The sequence below is a fragment of the Phoca vitulina genome, unplaced genomic scaffold (genome assembly GCF_004348235.1).
Source record: "Phoca vitulina isolate PV1807 unplaced genomic scaffold, GSC_HSeal_1.0 scaffold22, whole genome shotgun sequence".
In the NCBI taxonomy this organism is placed as follows: Eukaryota; Metazoa; Chordata; class Mammalia; order Carnivora; family Phocidae; genus Phoca; species Phoca vitulina.
In genome coordinates this window covers 1,121,492-1,137,645 of record NW_022589725.1, presented here as the reverse complement: position 1 = coordinate 1,137,645, position 16,154 = coordinate 1,121,492, and the positions used below count along the sequence as shown (strand labels likewise).

Sequence of the window (16,154 nt, the reverse complement as noted above, 5' to 3'; positions counted from 1 at the left end):
AAGAAAGCTAGGACCGCACTGTGAGTCATGCCCATAGGTAGTTCTAGTGGGGGTGGGAAGGAGGGAATAGACCCTACACGATGAGGAACAAGGGGATTTGGCCTCTAACTGGTTGTGGGAAATGTAATGTCCAGATTATTTTGCATGATCAGCTGGTAGTACTGTATGCTGAGATTAGGAAGACAAAACCAAAAAAGAACTGACCACAGAAAGCTAGTGCATTGCTATTTAGAATGTTACGCTTGGGTCTGTGGAGCATACAAGTAGAGATGTCCAGCTGGATATTTGGTTCTGAGCTCAGAAGACGGAGAAGACAGAGTGGTAGCAAAAGCCACACTGAAGGCGTAAATAACAGAGAAGACCTCTATGAACCAATACGGAGTGATTTTCGGGCTATATTGTTAAGTGAAGAAAGCAAAGTGTGGAAGAATATCTATAGTATGCTACCTTTAATATAAGAAAGAAGGGGATATAAGAAAATTTACAGCTGACCCTTGAACAACGTGGGAATTAGGGGCACTCATCCCCTGCACAATCGAAAATCCATGTGTAACTTTTGACTCTCCCCAAAAACTTAACTACTAATAGCCCACTGTTCATCCAGAGCCTTACTGATTACATAAACAGCTGATTAACACATACTTTGTATGTTATATGTATTTTATACTGTATCCTTGAATAAAATAAACTAAGCTAGAGAAAAAAAAAGTTATTAAGAAATATAAGGAAGAGAAAATACATTTATAGTACCGTGCTATATTTATTAAAAAAAAAAAACAACTCTGCATGGAGCACTGGGTGTTATGCGAAAACAATGGATCGTGGATCACTACATCAAAAACTAATGATGTACTGTATGGTGACTAACACAATAAAATTAAAAAAAAAACTGCATATAAGTGGATCCACACAGTTCAAATCCCTGTTGTTCAAAGGTCAACTGTACATGTAGCCACTTGTGTGTAAGAAAGATAAACAAAAAGATAAACCGGAAACCAATGAATGGGTTACCTTCCAGAGGTAGGTGGGAACAGATGGGAAGAATAGAGGAGGAGGAATGGGGAGATGGATGGGGGGAGGTGACAGTTTTCTAAGTATATCTTTCCATATAGTTCTGATTCTTAGAACTATGGTGATAGCACACACCCCCAAAATAAATATAATCAACCAGGATGTGGAATCGAGGCCCCATATGGAATATAAACAGTAACAAATGAACCTAACTATAATAAAATTAAGTAACTACAGTGAAGGGGTTTGAGAAAGAAAGTAAGCAACTTTGGAGAAGAGGGTTTTGACTACATTGTATAAGGCTAAAGAACTGTATGCAGTGACATTCTAGTTGGGAAATTCGTTTTTCACATGGGGTGTGGATCAGCGATTCTTTAACAACCTCATGTGTATACTTGAATGAGCAAATAAGTAAATATAATGTAGATTGTGACAGCCAGGTTTCTCCCTGTCAGACAAAGAGGTTATAAATAAGAAAAAGAAAAGGCTAGAATGAACCCAAGAAAACGACTGGCCAGTAAAGTGTCAAGGTCACGAGAGACAGAGAAAGACTATTCAAGATTGCAGGAGGCTAAGGAGACATGACAACCAAATGCAATGGGGGAGCCTAGGTTGGATCCCTGAGCTGAAAAGGACATTCCTGAGACAACTGGCAAAATTTCAGTAAGATGGAGAGTAGCACTGTATTAATGTAATTTCCCTGGTTTTGATCGTTGTGCTGTGGTTTTCAAAGATCAGGAGAAGCAGAGTGAAGGGTATGTGTGCTTTGTGTATGATTTTTCTAATTCTTTTGTAAGTCTAAATAAATAAAATCTTAAAAAAAAAAGATCTGAGCATATTACCATACTCCATTTTACATTTGAACACACAGTATTTTTATACTTTTTATACAGGGAACACTGTATTTAGTTCAGATTGGAACTTCAGGGATTTCCACTTCTTTTGAAAAATACTGCTAATGGCCATCCTGCTCACGGGACTTGAATCATGAAACATCGCACCCACATCCGTGGGAATTTTTAACTGTCACATTCACAGTGATTCTACCTACAGGTACACACATCAGACTACCTCTCTGACTTAGTATAGTTGTATGTGAGTGTTCCATACTAAAATACATACTAACTCCTTTTTTAATTAATTAATTCAATTAGTTTGCTTTTATCCCTTTACATCAGAGAATTTTACTGATTTTTAAAAATTATGCAAGTAGGTTCTATTACCCATGATTTCCAAAATAAGATGAAGGGAAGATGGGTTTTAGCTAGGATGTCTAGGAAACAGAGCTGACTCTTATATGGGGGGCTCCAGCCAGAGCAGTGAGGGTGGAAAGAAAGTACGTAAGCAACGAGGGGTGACAGGTGGCACCACCCTGCCCACCACTTCACTACACGCCCAGACAGGCAGCAGGTCTCTGAGCAGGAGCATTCAGCCAACGCGTGGGACCTCTCCACAAGGGCCACATGGATAGTACGTGGAACAGTGAAAGGAGAGAAAACGTATCTGTCCACTTGCTTCTCATTTCCCACTTCCCTTCAGTCAAGGTTCACCCCGAGATGAGTTAACTTGCCCACACTTCCGGGCTGCATTGTCTGGTTCCAGGATGTCTCCCCGGGGAGGCCAGATACCCCACTTCCTGTGTTGTTTTATCCGGGTCTATAGGAGGGGCAGCCCGGCATGGGTGGAGTATTGACGGAGAGATAAAGGAGATGGGTGAACATGAGGTTTGTGTCCTAAGAGACATTATAGAAAGTGTCCTGGGTCTGACGGTGGTGAGAACCCCTCCCCATGCTTTGTGTTGTCTGTGTAATGTCTAGCTCCTTCCCCAGCTTCTGAGCTCCCCGAGGACAGGGACAAGATCTCTTTTATTCAAGCTGTATCAAGAGCATCGTGCCGTGCATAGTGTGTGGCATATACCGGCTTGATCGATATGTGGCTGTGGAATGAAAGGTTCGTAGTGGTAGGAATTAAAAAGAAGAAAAAACAGGTCATGACATGAATAGCCTTATCAGTCATACCAATGACCGAAAGAGCCTGGAACCACTGCAGCAATTTCTGTATTAAGAGACGTGACTAGATTGGCATTTTAGGGGGATCACTCAGCGTGAACAAGTCTTCTCGTAGGGAAGGGAAGGAGGCAGGCAAACGGAGAGTTATGATAATCCAGGAGAGAAAAACTGAGGCAGGGGAAGAGGGGATGGAGGACAAAGAACAAATTCCAGAAACGTTTACGAGACAACATTCGCAAGACTTGATAACTGGATATAGGAGGTGAGGAAAAGGAGAGCTTGAGCTGGGCCCCATTATCTGGCCTGTCTAACCTTCCAGATAGTAGAGGCACTGATAGGGAATGAAGAGGAAGAAGCAAACTGAAAAGACTGGAAATGTTATTTCCATTTTGAACATGAGGACTCCAAAGGCCTTCTGGACGTGCTTATAGAGATGCTCAGCAAGTCTCAAGCTGAGGTGGAAAAAGACTTTGGAGCATAAAAAGCTGCATGTCAAAACCACAAAGGGGATGAAAAAAACCCAGGAACAATAATGGGCTAGTAATGTAGGGAAGAAGATTCTATAAAAGATATAAAGAGAGCCAGGAAGAGAACCATGTGGATGATATCAGAGATCATCAGAGGTGCATGTCAGGGAGGGGATGGCCATACTGTCAAATGCAACACAGAGTTCAGTAAAGCACAGACTGGAAAATACCCATTGGGTTTGGAAATATTTAGGCTACTGCTAAGTTTTACCAGGACAGATCCATGGGAGCATGGTGGGGGGGGGGGAGGCGGGGGCAGATCCAAGACTGCATGAAGTGAGTTGAAGTGAGACCAGCAAGTGAGGAAGTTTTACCCACAGGATAGAAGACTGAATTGTTCCCTCTACAACCTGTTTCAAAAGTAGAGCTGAAAGAAATAGTTATAGGACACTATTTGATGAATAGGTGATCCATTTATTCTCATTTGTATCCCTGGATCATAGAGAATCATCTGAATGGTGTCTACTCAGAGGACAATGAATTGGTCCCCTCCAATAACCGAGCTTTGCCTGCATATGAAAGTCACGGGAAACCCACTGCATTTCTTTCACTATGTTCTTGGCAAGACTGGCCCCTGTGTCATTTATTCAAAGATCATCTAAGAAAATGTTTAGATATAAATGACAGGAAAACCATTCAAATAGCCAATGTAAGACCTATCTCATATTGTCTGGGCCCTTCTGGATAAGTCTATAGGAACATATGATTTCTGTATATTTATGTCAATTTTTCCGGCAGTGATCTGATACTCTTTTTTCTGATGCTTTATTTTACATATTTCTACCATTTCATTTGAATGAACATTACTAGAAATGTCTTTGAAATCCACTGTAAAATGTGGGAACTAAATCCCTAAACAACTTACCTGGGATTTGTTCATTTTCGGATGCTCTTGAGAAAGGGCCAGGAGTTGGGATACCAGACCTGGGTAAGGAAGAAGAGGAATATAATCATGAGACGTCTGGCTAACTCAGCAGCTCTTAGGATTACCTATCAAGAAAATGGTCTTATGACCAATCCGGTGAAGGAATATCCACTTGTCCATTTGTAATTCTGAAATGATAATAGAGAACTTTTCTTACTGAGTGAATATAAACAATTTTTTTTTTTTATGGAATTACTGTCAACTTAGGCCTTGGAAAAAATTAAAACTAACCTGAGTGCAGTAATAGATTGGATCAATAAAATTCAGGATATACAAAGTTTGGAACATGATTCCAACATTAAGAATAATACTAGGATTACAATACTTATTGGCACAGAAAATGTTGAAATTATGTCATTTACCTATTTTCCTACTAATATTTTTTAGCCATTTGAGAGCAGAGAATCCAGGAGAAGCTCAGAAAGGAATGCATGTGCTTTAAGATGTTTGCCTTTTTGTCTGGCCTCCCTCAGATGCAGTTTCACCAGAGGATCTTTTGCTAAGAAACTTGTTTTAACTTAAATGTGGCAGAGGACAGAGCCCTGACCTGGAAACCGAGATGTGAATTCAGTTCTTGGCTATCACTAGCAAACTGCATAACTGAAGAAGATATTGGCCTCCTGAGTCCTAATTTTAAAATAAAGCAAAGTTACACAGTTTTAAAAAACCTTCTCTTTACCTCCACTTGTGATTCTACAAGGGGGACATTTGATGAATCCCAGGTTTGGTGGTGGATGTGGTTTGAGTGGCTAAGAATAAACAGAAAGAGTGGAGATTACAGGGAATGACACATATGTGCTTGGAAAGTGATGAGAAATTACTTCCTTAGCTATGGCTGGTACCCCTTCCCTCCAACCCACACCCCCACAAATACTTCAGGGAAGCGTCTTTTCCTGTCCCATCAGCACCCTGCCCTTTCCCTTCTTTTGAAAGTTGAACTAAAAGTTTTGCTGAGCTACAATATCCACAGTCTCTGATATGGTGTTATCATCCAGACTTTGCTCACACTGGAGAGGAAAATTCTGCCCAGTAACTTGAATACGTTCCTTTCAAGGATTCTTCTGCTTCCACACTGAAATTCTAGGGAGAGGTTTCCGTTCAGGAATATGTTCTCCCAGGTGGGATTTCTGTTCCTGGGGACTGCTGCTTTTTACTTCACAGGAATGGTTTTGTTTCATCCTGGACCTTGGAGCCACATTTCCATTAGCTGGAACCTACACTTGGACTCCCAAGGGTCAAGTGCCTGGTGAGCTGGACTTTTTCTAGAATCTAATCAGGGCTGCTGAAAAGTGAGACGATGCTTCAGGAGCAGGAAGAGCCTAGAAGCCTCAATTACGCCTTGTGACCTAAGGAAAACAAGTCAAACGGTCTATCAAAACATATGGCACAATTGCTTCTTAGGACACACACAGGACAAGTCACTGTGCCAGAGAAAACTCAATGGGTGTAGGTAGAGGAAAACGCATACTACAGAGATCATGAGACCAGGAGTAAAATAGACCTAGTTTGAAAACTCAATCCATTCACTTTAGCTTTCTGCAAATGAGGTTTTTAAATGTGCACCAACAGGGGAAGTAATGCTGTCCCCACAGCTTGGTTGGGAGGATTGAATGAAATGTCTAAAATTCTTTGTAAAATGATAGCAGGGAATACTTATCCAGGACATACTATATTTTTGGCTTGACCCTCGGATCATTTTACCTCGGAACAACCCTTGTGAGGCAAATATGATTACTATGCTCATTTTACAGGCGAGGAAACATGATTAGTCTAAATAACATGCCCAGGGATGCAGTGCTGTTTTGTGACAGGACCTGATCTGAACCCAAACATCACGCTCTTAAAACCTAATGCAATGCTGCCGACATCTCCGCCCCGACCCTCAAGCCCCTCACTGAACTCTTTCTCGTCCAGGCAATTCTGCACCGTGGCCCTTCCCTTCAACTGCAGCTCGCATCTTTCTCCTAACAAATACTTAGTGTAAAATAACTAACATAATAATAATAGTATTTATTTCTCATAATGAATATTTGCTCACTTCCCTGCTGCCCTCTAGCACGTTTCAACCCAGCCCGGCAGGATGCAGATCCAAGTGCATCAGCGAAACTTCTGGAATCAGACGTTAGCCATTTGGATGCACAAACCTTTCACCCTCACAAAGCACCTTCTTCAGGCAAAGAAAGGCTGCAGAGAGCGCCCGCCCTGAGGCCTGCGGGACAGGAGGCCAGCCTGGCTCTCGCCGCTCTTCTCCGGGACCAGCGGAAAGCCGCTGGGTGACTCCCTCCCGAGGGATGGAGGAGAGCGCGCGTCCACCCTCCGCGGACCGGGGCCAGCTCCGCCCCGCCCTTCCCTCCGACCCCCGAGGGCCCGGAGCCCCCTGCCAGTCCTTCTTCTAACTCGCGGTTCCACCGCTGCGCTTCCACTTTGCACCAAGTACAGGTGAGCGTGGAACCCGAGCAACTGGAGACTGCGGGACGCGCCCCCGGAAGAACCTAGAGAATGAGAAACAGCGCCAGGCAGAACGCCAGGATCAGCACACGCGCAGAAGCAGGCCCCGGGCCGCCCTTCCCAGGGTTCCCCGAGGGGCGGTCGGCGCCTTTTTTGAACTACATTTCCCATAAGGCGCCGCGGTCCCCGCCGCCTGCTTAGGAATTCTTCAAGGAGCGTCTGTTTGATTACCGGGCTTGATGAATTGCTATGAACCATTAATACAAGAAAAAAAGTTGCCTATTAACTTCATCGAAGACTATAGCTGAGAAGCGAAGATTACAGACTATGAAATGTCCACCCACATGTTAATGATTCCAAAATCTTTATCTTCCTCCTAAACTTCCCTAGAGAGCACCAGAGCCGTTTATCTTATTCTTTCTACTGTTTTTCCCCTCTGAGCATCAGAAAACACACTGGGGAATAACGCTGCAAACATTCTAAATGTGAGAAAGCCTTCTTTATATCTGAGATCTCGTAGGGGAGCAATCAGAAGAATGCAACCAATACAGGAAACACTTCACCTATTTGGGTGGATCCATATAAACATGTTGAATGTGTGAAAGCATTGTGGAATTCAGACATTATCTATCCAAGAATTCATGCTGAAAGAAAATTTATCAGTGGGGAGTGTAGTAATAAAAAAAAGTATGATATACTCTTAAATAAAACAATAGGCAAACACATATATGAAGCATAATTTTATCTTTTACATATACATGTTTAGATAAAGATATGCACATTTAAGTAGGTATTCATTTAGATAAAATTTAGAAAGATATGCTCCAAAATTAACAATGGTAATCCATGAGATTATTTAGGAGGAAGAGGGACTTTCCCTTGTGCATATATATATTTTTTCTATGAATAAGTAAAATGGATGATTTTTCCATTTTGTGTATGAAAGATAGACAAAGTGAAATGGAAGTATAAAGGCATTCTTGGCCTATTAATTTGAATTTCAAATGTGTGTGTCTGTGTAGAGAGAGAGAATAGAATATACACACACATACAAATAGATCTTCATTGAGATAAGCCCTGGAATTGAAAATATTAAATGTTCACTACTTATAGGTACAGGTTCAGGTTGATACAGAATTTTTATTTTTGATGTTAAGTATTTTTCTTTTTAGAAATTTCCTTAATGTCTCAGTAACTTCTGTCTTTCCTCAAATCATTCTTTCTGCCATCTTGCCATCTGCTGTTAACTGGTCATCTAATCTGTGGTGGACATCTGTTGGTTTTCTTGGTCCTCCTTACATCCATACTACCTTAACATCACTTCATTTTTCCTCAGGAGAACTACCACACTTCCATTAAGGTCTGCCACATACACTTGCATAGGCACACTGCACAACTCCAGAGGATTCATCCATTTAGATTGCTGAATAGCACCTGCTGAAATTGAGCAGTGCCAAACCTATACAACTGTCAATGGCAGCCATTGAATGATGGGCCAGTAAGTTGCCCATCCCACTCCTGGCCTAGGTGGAGCCGAGTCTGTCTGATATGGAAGCCTTGAAGCAATTGCCCATTCCTGTTGTGTAGATCTCTGGAGTTATCCTGGTTCTGGTTCTTACCAACTCCAACAAATTCCTTTTTTATGTAGCTATTCAGAGACACTTTGTGTTGCCAACAAAGAACCCCAATAAGTCACAATCCACACCTCAAGCCTTCTTCAAACTGGAAGCCAAATCACAGCAGAGGGTCTTGAGTGTTAAAATTAAAGCTAGTCTTTGTTCGTTATCCATCATTTAGTCACCCAACAATTATTTCTGGATACCTGCTGTGTTCCAGGCACTGTTCTAGGCTCTGGGAAACAAGAGTGAAAAAGCCCAACACGGTCCCTGCCTTCATGGGATCTGCCTATTCAGAATCTGGTGAGGAAGACCACAGTATTTATCAGCCACAAGTAGCTATACCATTTCAAATAGCTATAGAATTCCAAATCGTAAGGAGCTCTGTGAGGAAAAAGAATGGAACGCTGTGTGGAAGATATTTTTAAGTAGACAGCATTTATTTTAGGCTTGGAAGTGCAAGCACTTTCTACGCTTCCTAACGATCACCCGAACAATGCTGCAGCTTAAGTCCGACTGTAGGTCCTATTTCACAGATGCGAAAACAAAACCTACACGAAATAGAAAGATATATCATTAATAATTTATAAATATAAATAGGGTTTTTGCCAGGACCTGGAACTTTAAATACTAAAACTGGGGCAGTCCTGGGCAAACACAGACAAGTTGTAGTTCTAATAAATAACTCCACTAAGGTCACACTTTAGGGAGTGGTGGGGTGAATACTGACTCCAGATCTAGTTTCACTCCAAAGTTCATGTACACAGTGACCACCCCACAGGTGCCCTCCGATGTGAGCAGTCTGTGGAGAAACGGAGGCGAGCAGGAGAGGCTGAAGGCAGGTCAGCGAGAGGCTGAAGCAATGGTCCAGCAAGAGATAGGAGTGGAGATGAAAGGAGGCTTTCTCCCATCACTAACTGTTTGGATCGGAAGGGAGAAGGGGACAGAAGTGGGATGACTCAAGGGCTTTGGCTCAGGAGTGGGGAGGAAGTGATCTGGGGAGGAGGACGATGATTCAAATCGGCCATAGTGTGTGTATCACCCAGGTAGAAATGCTAGAGCACAGCCAGAGAAGAATCTCAGAAGAATCCTTGTCCCCACCCCAGCCGTCACTTACTCAGCTCTTTCCAAGGCACCAAATGCCAGTTAAGCCCAGGTTCCTCCTCCCCAGTCTTTCCTCCTCCTCCCTGAGTGTGGTCCAGAGCAATCCTTTTAGCCATATTAAATGCAAGCGGCTCCTTGGGCTTCTCTCCCTCTAAGCCTGCCAACTCAGCTCTCTCTCCTGCCTAATTGAGCTGTTCACTTGCCAGCAGCAAAGGGCAGTACTTGGCAATGAACTAAGTACATCTCAAGTGGCATTCTTTATTTTCCCATACCCTACCTCATCTCTAGTCTTCCTCATCTTAGTAAAGGCATCTTGGTAATGCCACCGATTGCTAAAACCTCCACCCGTTTGTTAAAACCAAATATTCAGGAATCATGTCTCTCTCTCCCTCACTGCTGACATCCAATACTTAAGGAAGTCTCTCAGTTCTACCTCCAAAACGTACCTCAAATTAATGCACCTTTCACCACTACGCCCTGGACTGGCACTTTCCTCCATCCCAAACCTCTTGATAGGACAACTGCAGTCGCTTCCCAGGTTCTCTGCTATGTTCTTGCTCTTCACTCTATGGCCCATTCTTCATGCAGTATCAAGTGAGCTCTTAAAAATGTAAGCCACTCTCCCGCTGACACCCTTCAGTGGCATTGTTTTGCACTTGAAATGAATCCAAACTCTTTCCACAAGCCCCAGAATGCCCTGCAGGATGCGGCCCCTCCCCACCTCCCCCTCTTACTCATGATGCCTCAGCTAGAGCCTCCATCCTTCTATCTGTTTAACATGGTGTGATGGTTGGATAGTGTCCCTCCAAAGCTCATGTCTACCCAGAACCCCGAAAGTGACCTTATTTGGACATAGGGTCTTTGCATGTGTCATTAGTGAAAATGAGGTCATCCTGGATTAGGGTGGCCCTAAATCCAATGTCTGATGTCGTCATAAGAGAAAGGAGAGGGAGATTCAGACACAGAGGAGAAGCCACAGGAAGACAGAGGCAGAGATTGGAGTGCAGCAGCTACGGGCCAGGGAAAAAGCTGGGGAGAGGCAAGGGAACGTTCTTCCCTTGAGCTGCAGAAGAGCATGGCCTTGTGGACACCGGGGCTGCCAACTTCTAGCCTCCAGAAACTGTGAGAGAATAAACTTCTGTTATTTTAAGCCCCCCGGTTTGTGGTGCTTTGTGACGGCGGCCTGGGAAAGCTAATGTACATGGCAAGGACCTTCCTGCCTTGGAGCCTTTGTCCTTTGTACTCTGTACACGATTTCCTTCAGCTCAGTGCCCAGCCCAGATGCCCCCAGTCATGGGCATGTGATTCCTAGAGTGGGAGGGAGGGTGATGCTGGCTGGTGGCGTAGGAGAGGCTCTGCTCCCTCAGTCACTCAATGAACACCCACAGAGCACCTGCTCCATGCTGGATGCTGGGGATACGACAATGAACAAGATAGCCACTGACTTGTTCACTCACACATTCATTCGTTTACTACTCATGCATTCATTCATTCAACACATATTGCTGGGGGCCTAGACACATTGTGGAAGTTTCTAATAATGGTCTGGATTGTTTGTCATTGCTTCCATGGGACGTAGGGTCTGTGTTCCCTTCCCTTGGATCTAGGTGGACTTGTGACTTCTTCAACAAATAGGGCATGACAGAAGCAATGCTGTGTGACTTTGAGACTAGGTCTTAAAAGACCACCAGTTTCTACTCCATTCTCCTGCTTGCTTTGGGGATGCTCTTTCTCGGTACCCAGATGCTACAAGAAGTTCAAGCCACAAAAGCAGCCATGTATAAGTACTTTGGTCAACAGTTCAGACGTGATATCTCAGCTCAGACATCAGACATGTCAGTGAAGAAACCCCCGGATTCCAGCCCCCAGCTGCTTGAATCACTGCCCGCTGAGGCCCAAGACATCGTGGAGCAAAGACATCCATCCCCACCGTCCCATTCCACTTCCTAACACAATCCATGAGCATTATAACATGGGTTGTTGGTTTTTGTCACTAAGTTCAGGGTGGTTGTTACATAACAATAGATAACACTGGGACACGTGTGAATCATGACTGTCAGCAATTGTCAGGAAGCAAAGACTATCAACGTGGGAAGGAAACCCATTCAACTGATTTTGTGTTAAGGACTGATCTGGGTCGTCAGAACAAATAGCCAGCCCTGTGAATTAGGTGGAGTGGGCATGATGGTTCCCATTTTACAGACGAATAAACGGAGGTGGAGGGACGAAAAGAGATGAAGTGATCTACTTGGTGTCCCATGAACAACAAGGGGTAAAGTAGGTATTGGAACCACATCTGTGCAGTAAAACCCTCTGCTGGACCCTGTCCTTTGGGAGGCACTTCCATTAGGAGACAGCTGTGAACACAAACGACTCGGCGCCTGGCCTCCCAGCACTTACGGTCCAGTAAGGGAGGAAGGCAGCAAATAAATAGACCATTAGACTTGCCGTAAGAGTTTTGGAGGTGGTATAGCAGTGTGTATTGGAGAGCCAGGTGTGGTCTGCGGTGAGGGCGGGGTACAGAATTCTAGGACTGCCTCCCCAAGAAAGTGACATGTCAGCAGAGCTGCTGGGACGCTCGTTCTGTTGGCCCAACATTAATTTTGTCCCAAACAATTAACTTAAGCTACCAGTTTTCCTTTTTGCCCAGTACCCACAAAAAATACATTTCAGATAGCACCCCAGGACACACACACACACACACACACACACAGCCGAAACAAGGTCTACAAAATCATGCTTATGCTTACTATGAGCAATGTATGCTGTTTTTTTCTATTCTATTACATTTTCTTGTTTTTTAGAAATACTGGTTACACTCTGCTAATTTGGTTCCTGATCCACGGTGGTGACCCACGGTTTGGAAAACATCTCACCCAGCCTTCGTAATCCCAACAGCTTTACCCGTGATTGGGCTGGAATAAGCAAGTGACTAATTCCAGTTAATGAGTCATGAATGGCTGTTGCTGGGGGGCTTCTGGGAAGGTTATATGCTTATATAACCAGTCCTAGAGGGAGGGAGAGGGAGAGAGGGAAAGAGACAGAGAGATCCTACACAAACACACACGGCCCTGAGGGAGGGCCTCCTGAAATTTTGGGCTCTAGCTGCTTTCTCACCTCACCTGCCTCCCGATCTTAGGTGGAGGAGATAGGGAACACCATCCACGCCACTCTCAGGAAGGGCTCCCAGGTGGAGTCTGCTCCCAACACCTCAGGGGCAGCTCCAGAGGAAGCAGGTTGGGTGACTTTGGCTGCAGGTGCCCGGGACCTGGCCCTGACCTCCCAGGAGTCATCACAGATGTACACAAAACCCTCTGCAGCCAGATGGTGGCTGTGCTGTCACCAGGAGGAAACCCTTTCCCTGTCCTGTGATGATCAGGACAGGGAAAGAGTGAGGACCGGGCATGGGTCTGTGGGCGGGCAGCCCCACAGAGTGCTTCCAGCCCCCGGCTTCCTTCAGATGGAGAGTGAAGAGGTGATGGGGTGCCGCCAAGTCACCCAGTCCTCAGTGAGAGAGCTGAGAGCTGCATGTAGCTCTGGCTGATTCAAAATAACATTGCCATGCTGTAGAGATTATTGCCGTTTCTCCTTCCCCTTCTTCCTGGAGTAGCATCCAGAGAATGCAGCCTCTTCCTCCAGGTCCTTCCCAGCTGAAATCAGAATCGCTCCTGCTCTTTGAAAGCCGAAGGCTTCACCTGGCTCCTCGTGTTCCACGGCAGCAGATTGTGTTTTCCGAGGGTGCTCCAGGGAGGTGGCCATGTGCTCTTTTGCAATGTGACCTGGCCACTTCTGGTCAGGAGGTGGGGTCCGTTTCTCCACTCCCTGGAGTCTGGGTGGGCTCTGTGAGTCTTTTGGTGGAAGTGACGCTCACCAGTTGAATGGGTAACCCCTAACTGGCCTGGCAGATTCTGCTTCCCACCTCTCTGAGCCCCAAGTTGCTGGTAAGATGTTCAGGCTGCTCTGTCCAGGCCATGTAAGGAGCACTGTGGCCCCAGACACTGAGTGGAGAGGCCACTGTGGATGGCCAGTCCGGTCGAGCCTTCAAAGGACCCCAGCCCCTGTCCCCCTCCACCCGTACTGATACAAGAGACTGCATGCGGGAACCACCCTGCTGAGCCCAGTCAACCCACAGAACGGTGCGAGATAGTAATAAATCTTTGCTTTAGGTCCCTACGTTTGGGGGTGGTTTGCTCCACAGCAATAGATAACCAAGAACACCCACCCTACAACAAGGTGAGTGTAATAGAAGAGATTAGAACTCAGGGACTCTGTCTCCCAATTTAGAAATATTTTGATTTTGTTTTCCTTCCCCTTCATACTGGAGCCAGCAAGTGCTAGAGTGGGGACTGGAACTCAGCACTTGAACTCCTTTCCAGGGTCACGTTGGCATTTCCAGGTGGGCAGTGAGAGGGAGTAGCAGGGGACATGGCCTTCTCCATACCTGGAACCTTTCTCTCTCGGCGCTCATCCCCAGGCTGGGCCTGTGACAGCCAGCAGAGGGCGTCTGATACTGCCAAGTTTCTAAGGCCTTTGACAACATGACCCCAGGGCCTGGGTCAAGGGAAATTAGCACTCCCCCTTTCCCATCTCTCTTCTTTGAAGTCGTGGAATCTTTCTTGGGTAGGAGAAAAGTCAACGTTAATATTTCTGACTCTGGGAAAATCCCATAGTTCTCTCTGAACCTCAGGTTTCTCATCTGTAAAATGGGCATAATAATGATCCCTTTGCCTACATCAACAGGGCTCTTGAGATAGAAGCGGGGAGCAGGTACCACCATGTAGAGGTTCCAGCTGCATGTTTTTCAGTCTCTAGACCAAAGAGTAAAAGGATCCCGAGGCTAAGTGTGGGATTGTCAGCAGGGCTGGAATTAGTCTTTTTTCTGTCCTTTTAGACCTGGCACCCAACAGGTAATCTGGTGATGGGTTCCAGAAAAGAGTCTGGGCCTCAGAGAAACTAACAACCTCTCCATCCTCTTTTCTGTCCTTCAAAAATATCAAATTTGTCCCTACCTCAGTGCCTTTGCACTTACAATTTCTCTGGCCTGGAATGTTCTTTCCCTTTCTCTTTGCACGCCTGGCTCCTGCTCATCTTTTGGGTCTCCATTCAAATGACATCTCCTTAGAGAGGTCTCCTCTGGCCACCCCATCTCTACGTGAAATTATCTTGTTTATTTATTAACTTGTTTCTAGAATGTAAGCTCCATGAGGAGCTCGTGTGTCCCTTTCACCACTATACTACCAGAGCCCAGCACAGGGCTTGTCGTGTAGGACGTGCTCGGTAAATATTTGTTGAGTACATGAATGAAATGTCGGCGAGAACTAAGGACGTATAAAAATGGAGCTGGACGCTTCTTCCATGTGTCTCTCACGTGGAGTGAGGAAAGTTCTGTTATTCCCCTTGAAAGGAAAAGAAAAATGAAGTGCAGGGAGACTTAGTGATTTGTTTGATGTCACACAGCTACTAAGTGGTGGAATCAGAACGGAAACATAGATCTTTCTGGCGTCCAGGTGTCTGTCCTTTCCAGTATGTCCCACTTGCATCCCCTGGGCACTAGGGGTACCCATAAAGGTTGCTGGTGTCCCACCGTGAGCACCCTGACCATACCTGAAGGCATTCCCCCCTCAGCCCAAGCAGGAGGCAGGCTGGAGGCTCCAAGGGAAGGAGCAGCCCTCAGCCAGTGACAGCTGACAGCAGAGGAGAAACACCCAGACTTCTTTGGGGTGGGGGTAGGGGAGACCCTGAGGCGTGTTCTTCACCATCTTCCAGGAGTTCCGCAGCAGCCATATCTGCTTACTGATGCACCTGAATCGGCTTCTTCCCCTTTCTTCTCTAGCTTCCCCACGCCCCTACTGGTGCTTCCTGGGATCACCTCCCATACATCACTACACTTAAATCCCTCTCAGCCTTGGCTTCATCCCAGCAGTATTGCTGCATAACAAATTACCACACATGAAGTGGCTTAAAACAACACACATTTCTGATCTCATGGTTTTTGTGGTCAGGAGGCTGGATATGGATCCTCTGACTTCTCTGCTTCAGAGTCTCTGACGGGTTACAATCGAGGTATGGGCGGTGGCTGGAGCCTCACCTGAAGACCCAAGGATCTTCTCACTGCTGTCAGAGTCGGGGCCTGTTGGACTGAAGGCCTCAGTTTCCAGCTGGCTATCGCCAGAGGTCACCCTCAGATCCTTCTATGTGGGCCTCTCCAACATGGCAGCTTGCTTCATCGAAGCAGGCAAGCCGAGAAAGCAAGAGAGAGAGCCCGCTAGCAAGATGGGAATTGCAGTCTCAGGGAACCTGGCCACAGGAATGAGACCCCACCACTTTTACCATATTCTGTTAGCTGGAAGCAAGTTCAAGGGGAGAATCACACAAGGGTGTGAATGCCATGATTCACTGGGAGTCACCGGGGGCCATCTTGGATGTCTGTCTGTCATACCAGCTAGCATGCACCTAAAAGCTACAACCTCATTAATAAGTTAATAAGTAAGTTCCCATGTAATTCGGGAAGTTC

The 16,154-nt window shown here is 45.5% G+C and overlaps 1 protein-coding gene across 1 annotated transcript in view; it reads right to left on the bottom strand.

Moving 5' to 3' along the window:
* The window catches only part of ZNF334 (zinc finger protein 334), a 73,092-nt gene extending 66,681 nt beyond the window's left edge, over nt 1-6,411 (bottom strand). The window contains exons 1-2 of the mRNA XM_032419188.1: nt 5,152-6,411; nt 4,413-4,471 (exon numbers count right to left, since the gene is read on the bottom strand). Coding sequence (XP_032275079.1) covers nt 4,413-4,427 — 15 coding nt within the window. The 5' untranslated portion in view covers nt 4,428-4,471; nt 5,152-6,411. The remainder of the gene's footprint in view (nt 1-4,412; nt 4,472-5,151) is intronic.
* Nucleotides 6,412-16,154: the final 9,743 nt, after the last annotated feature.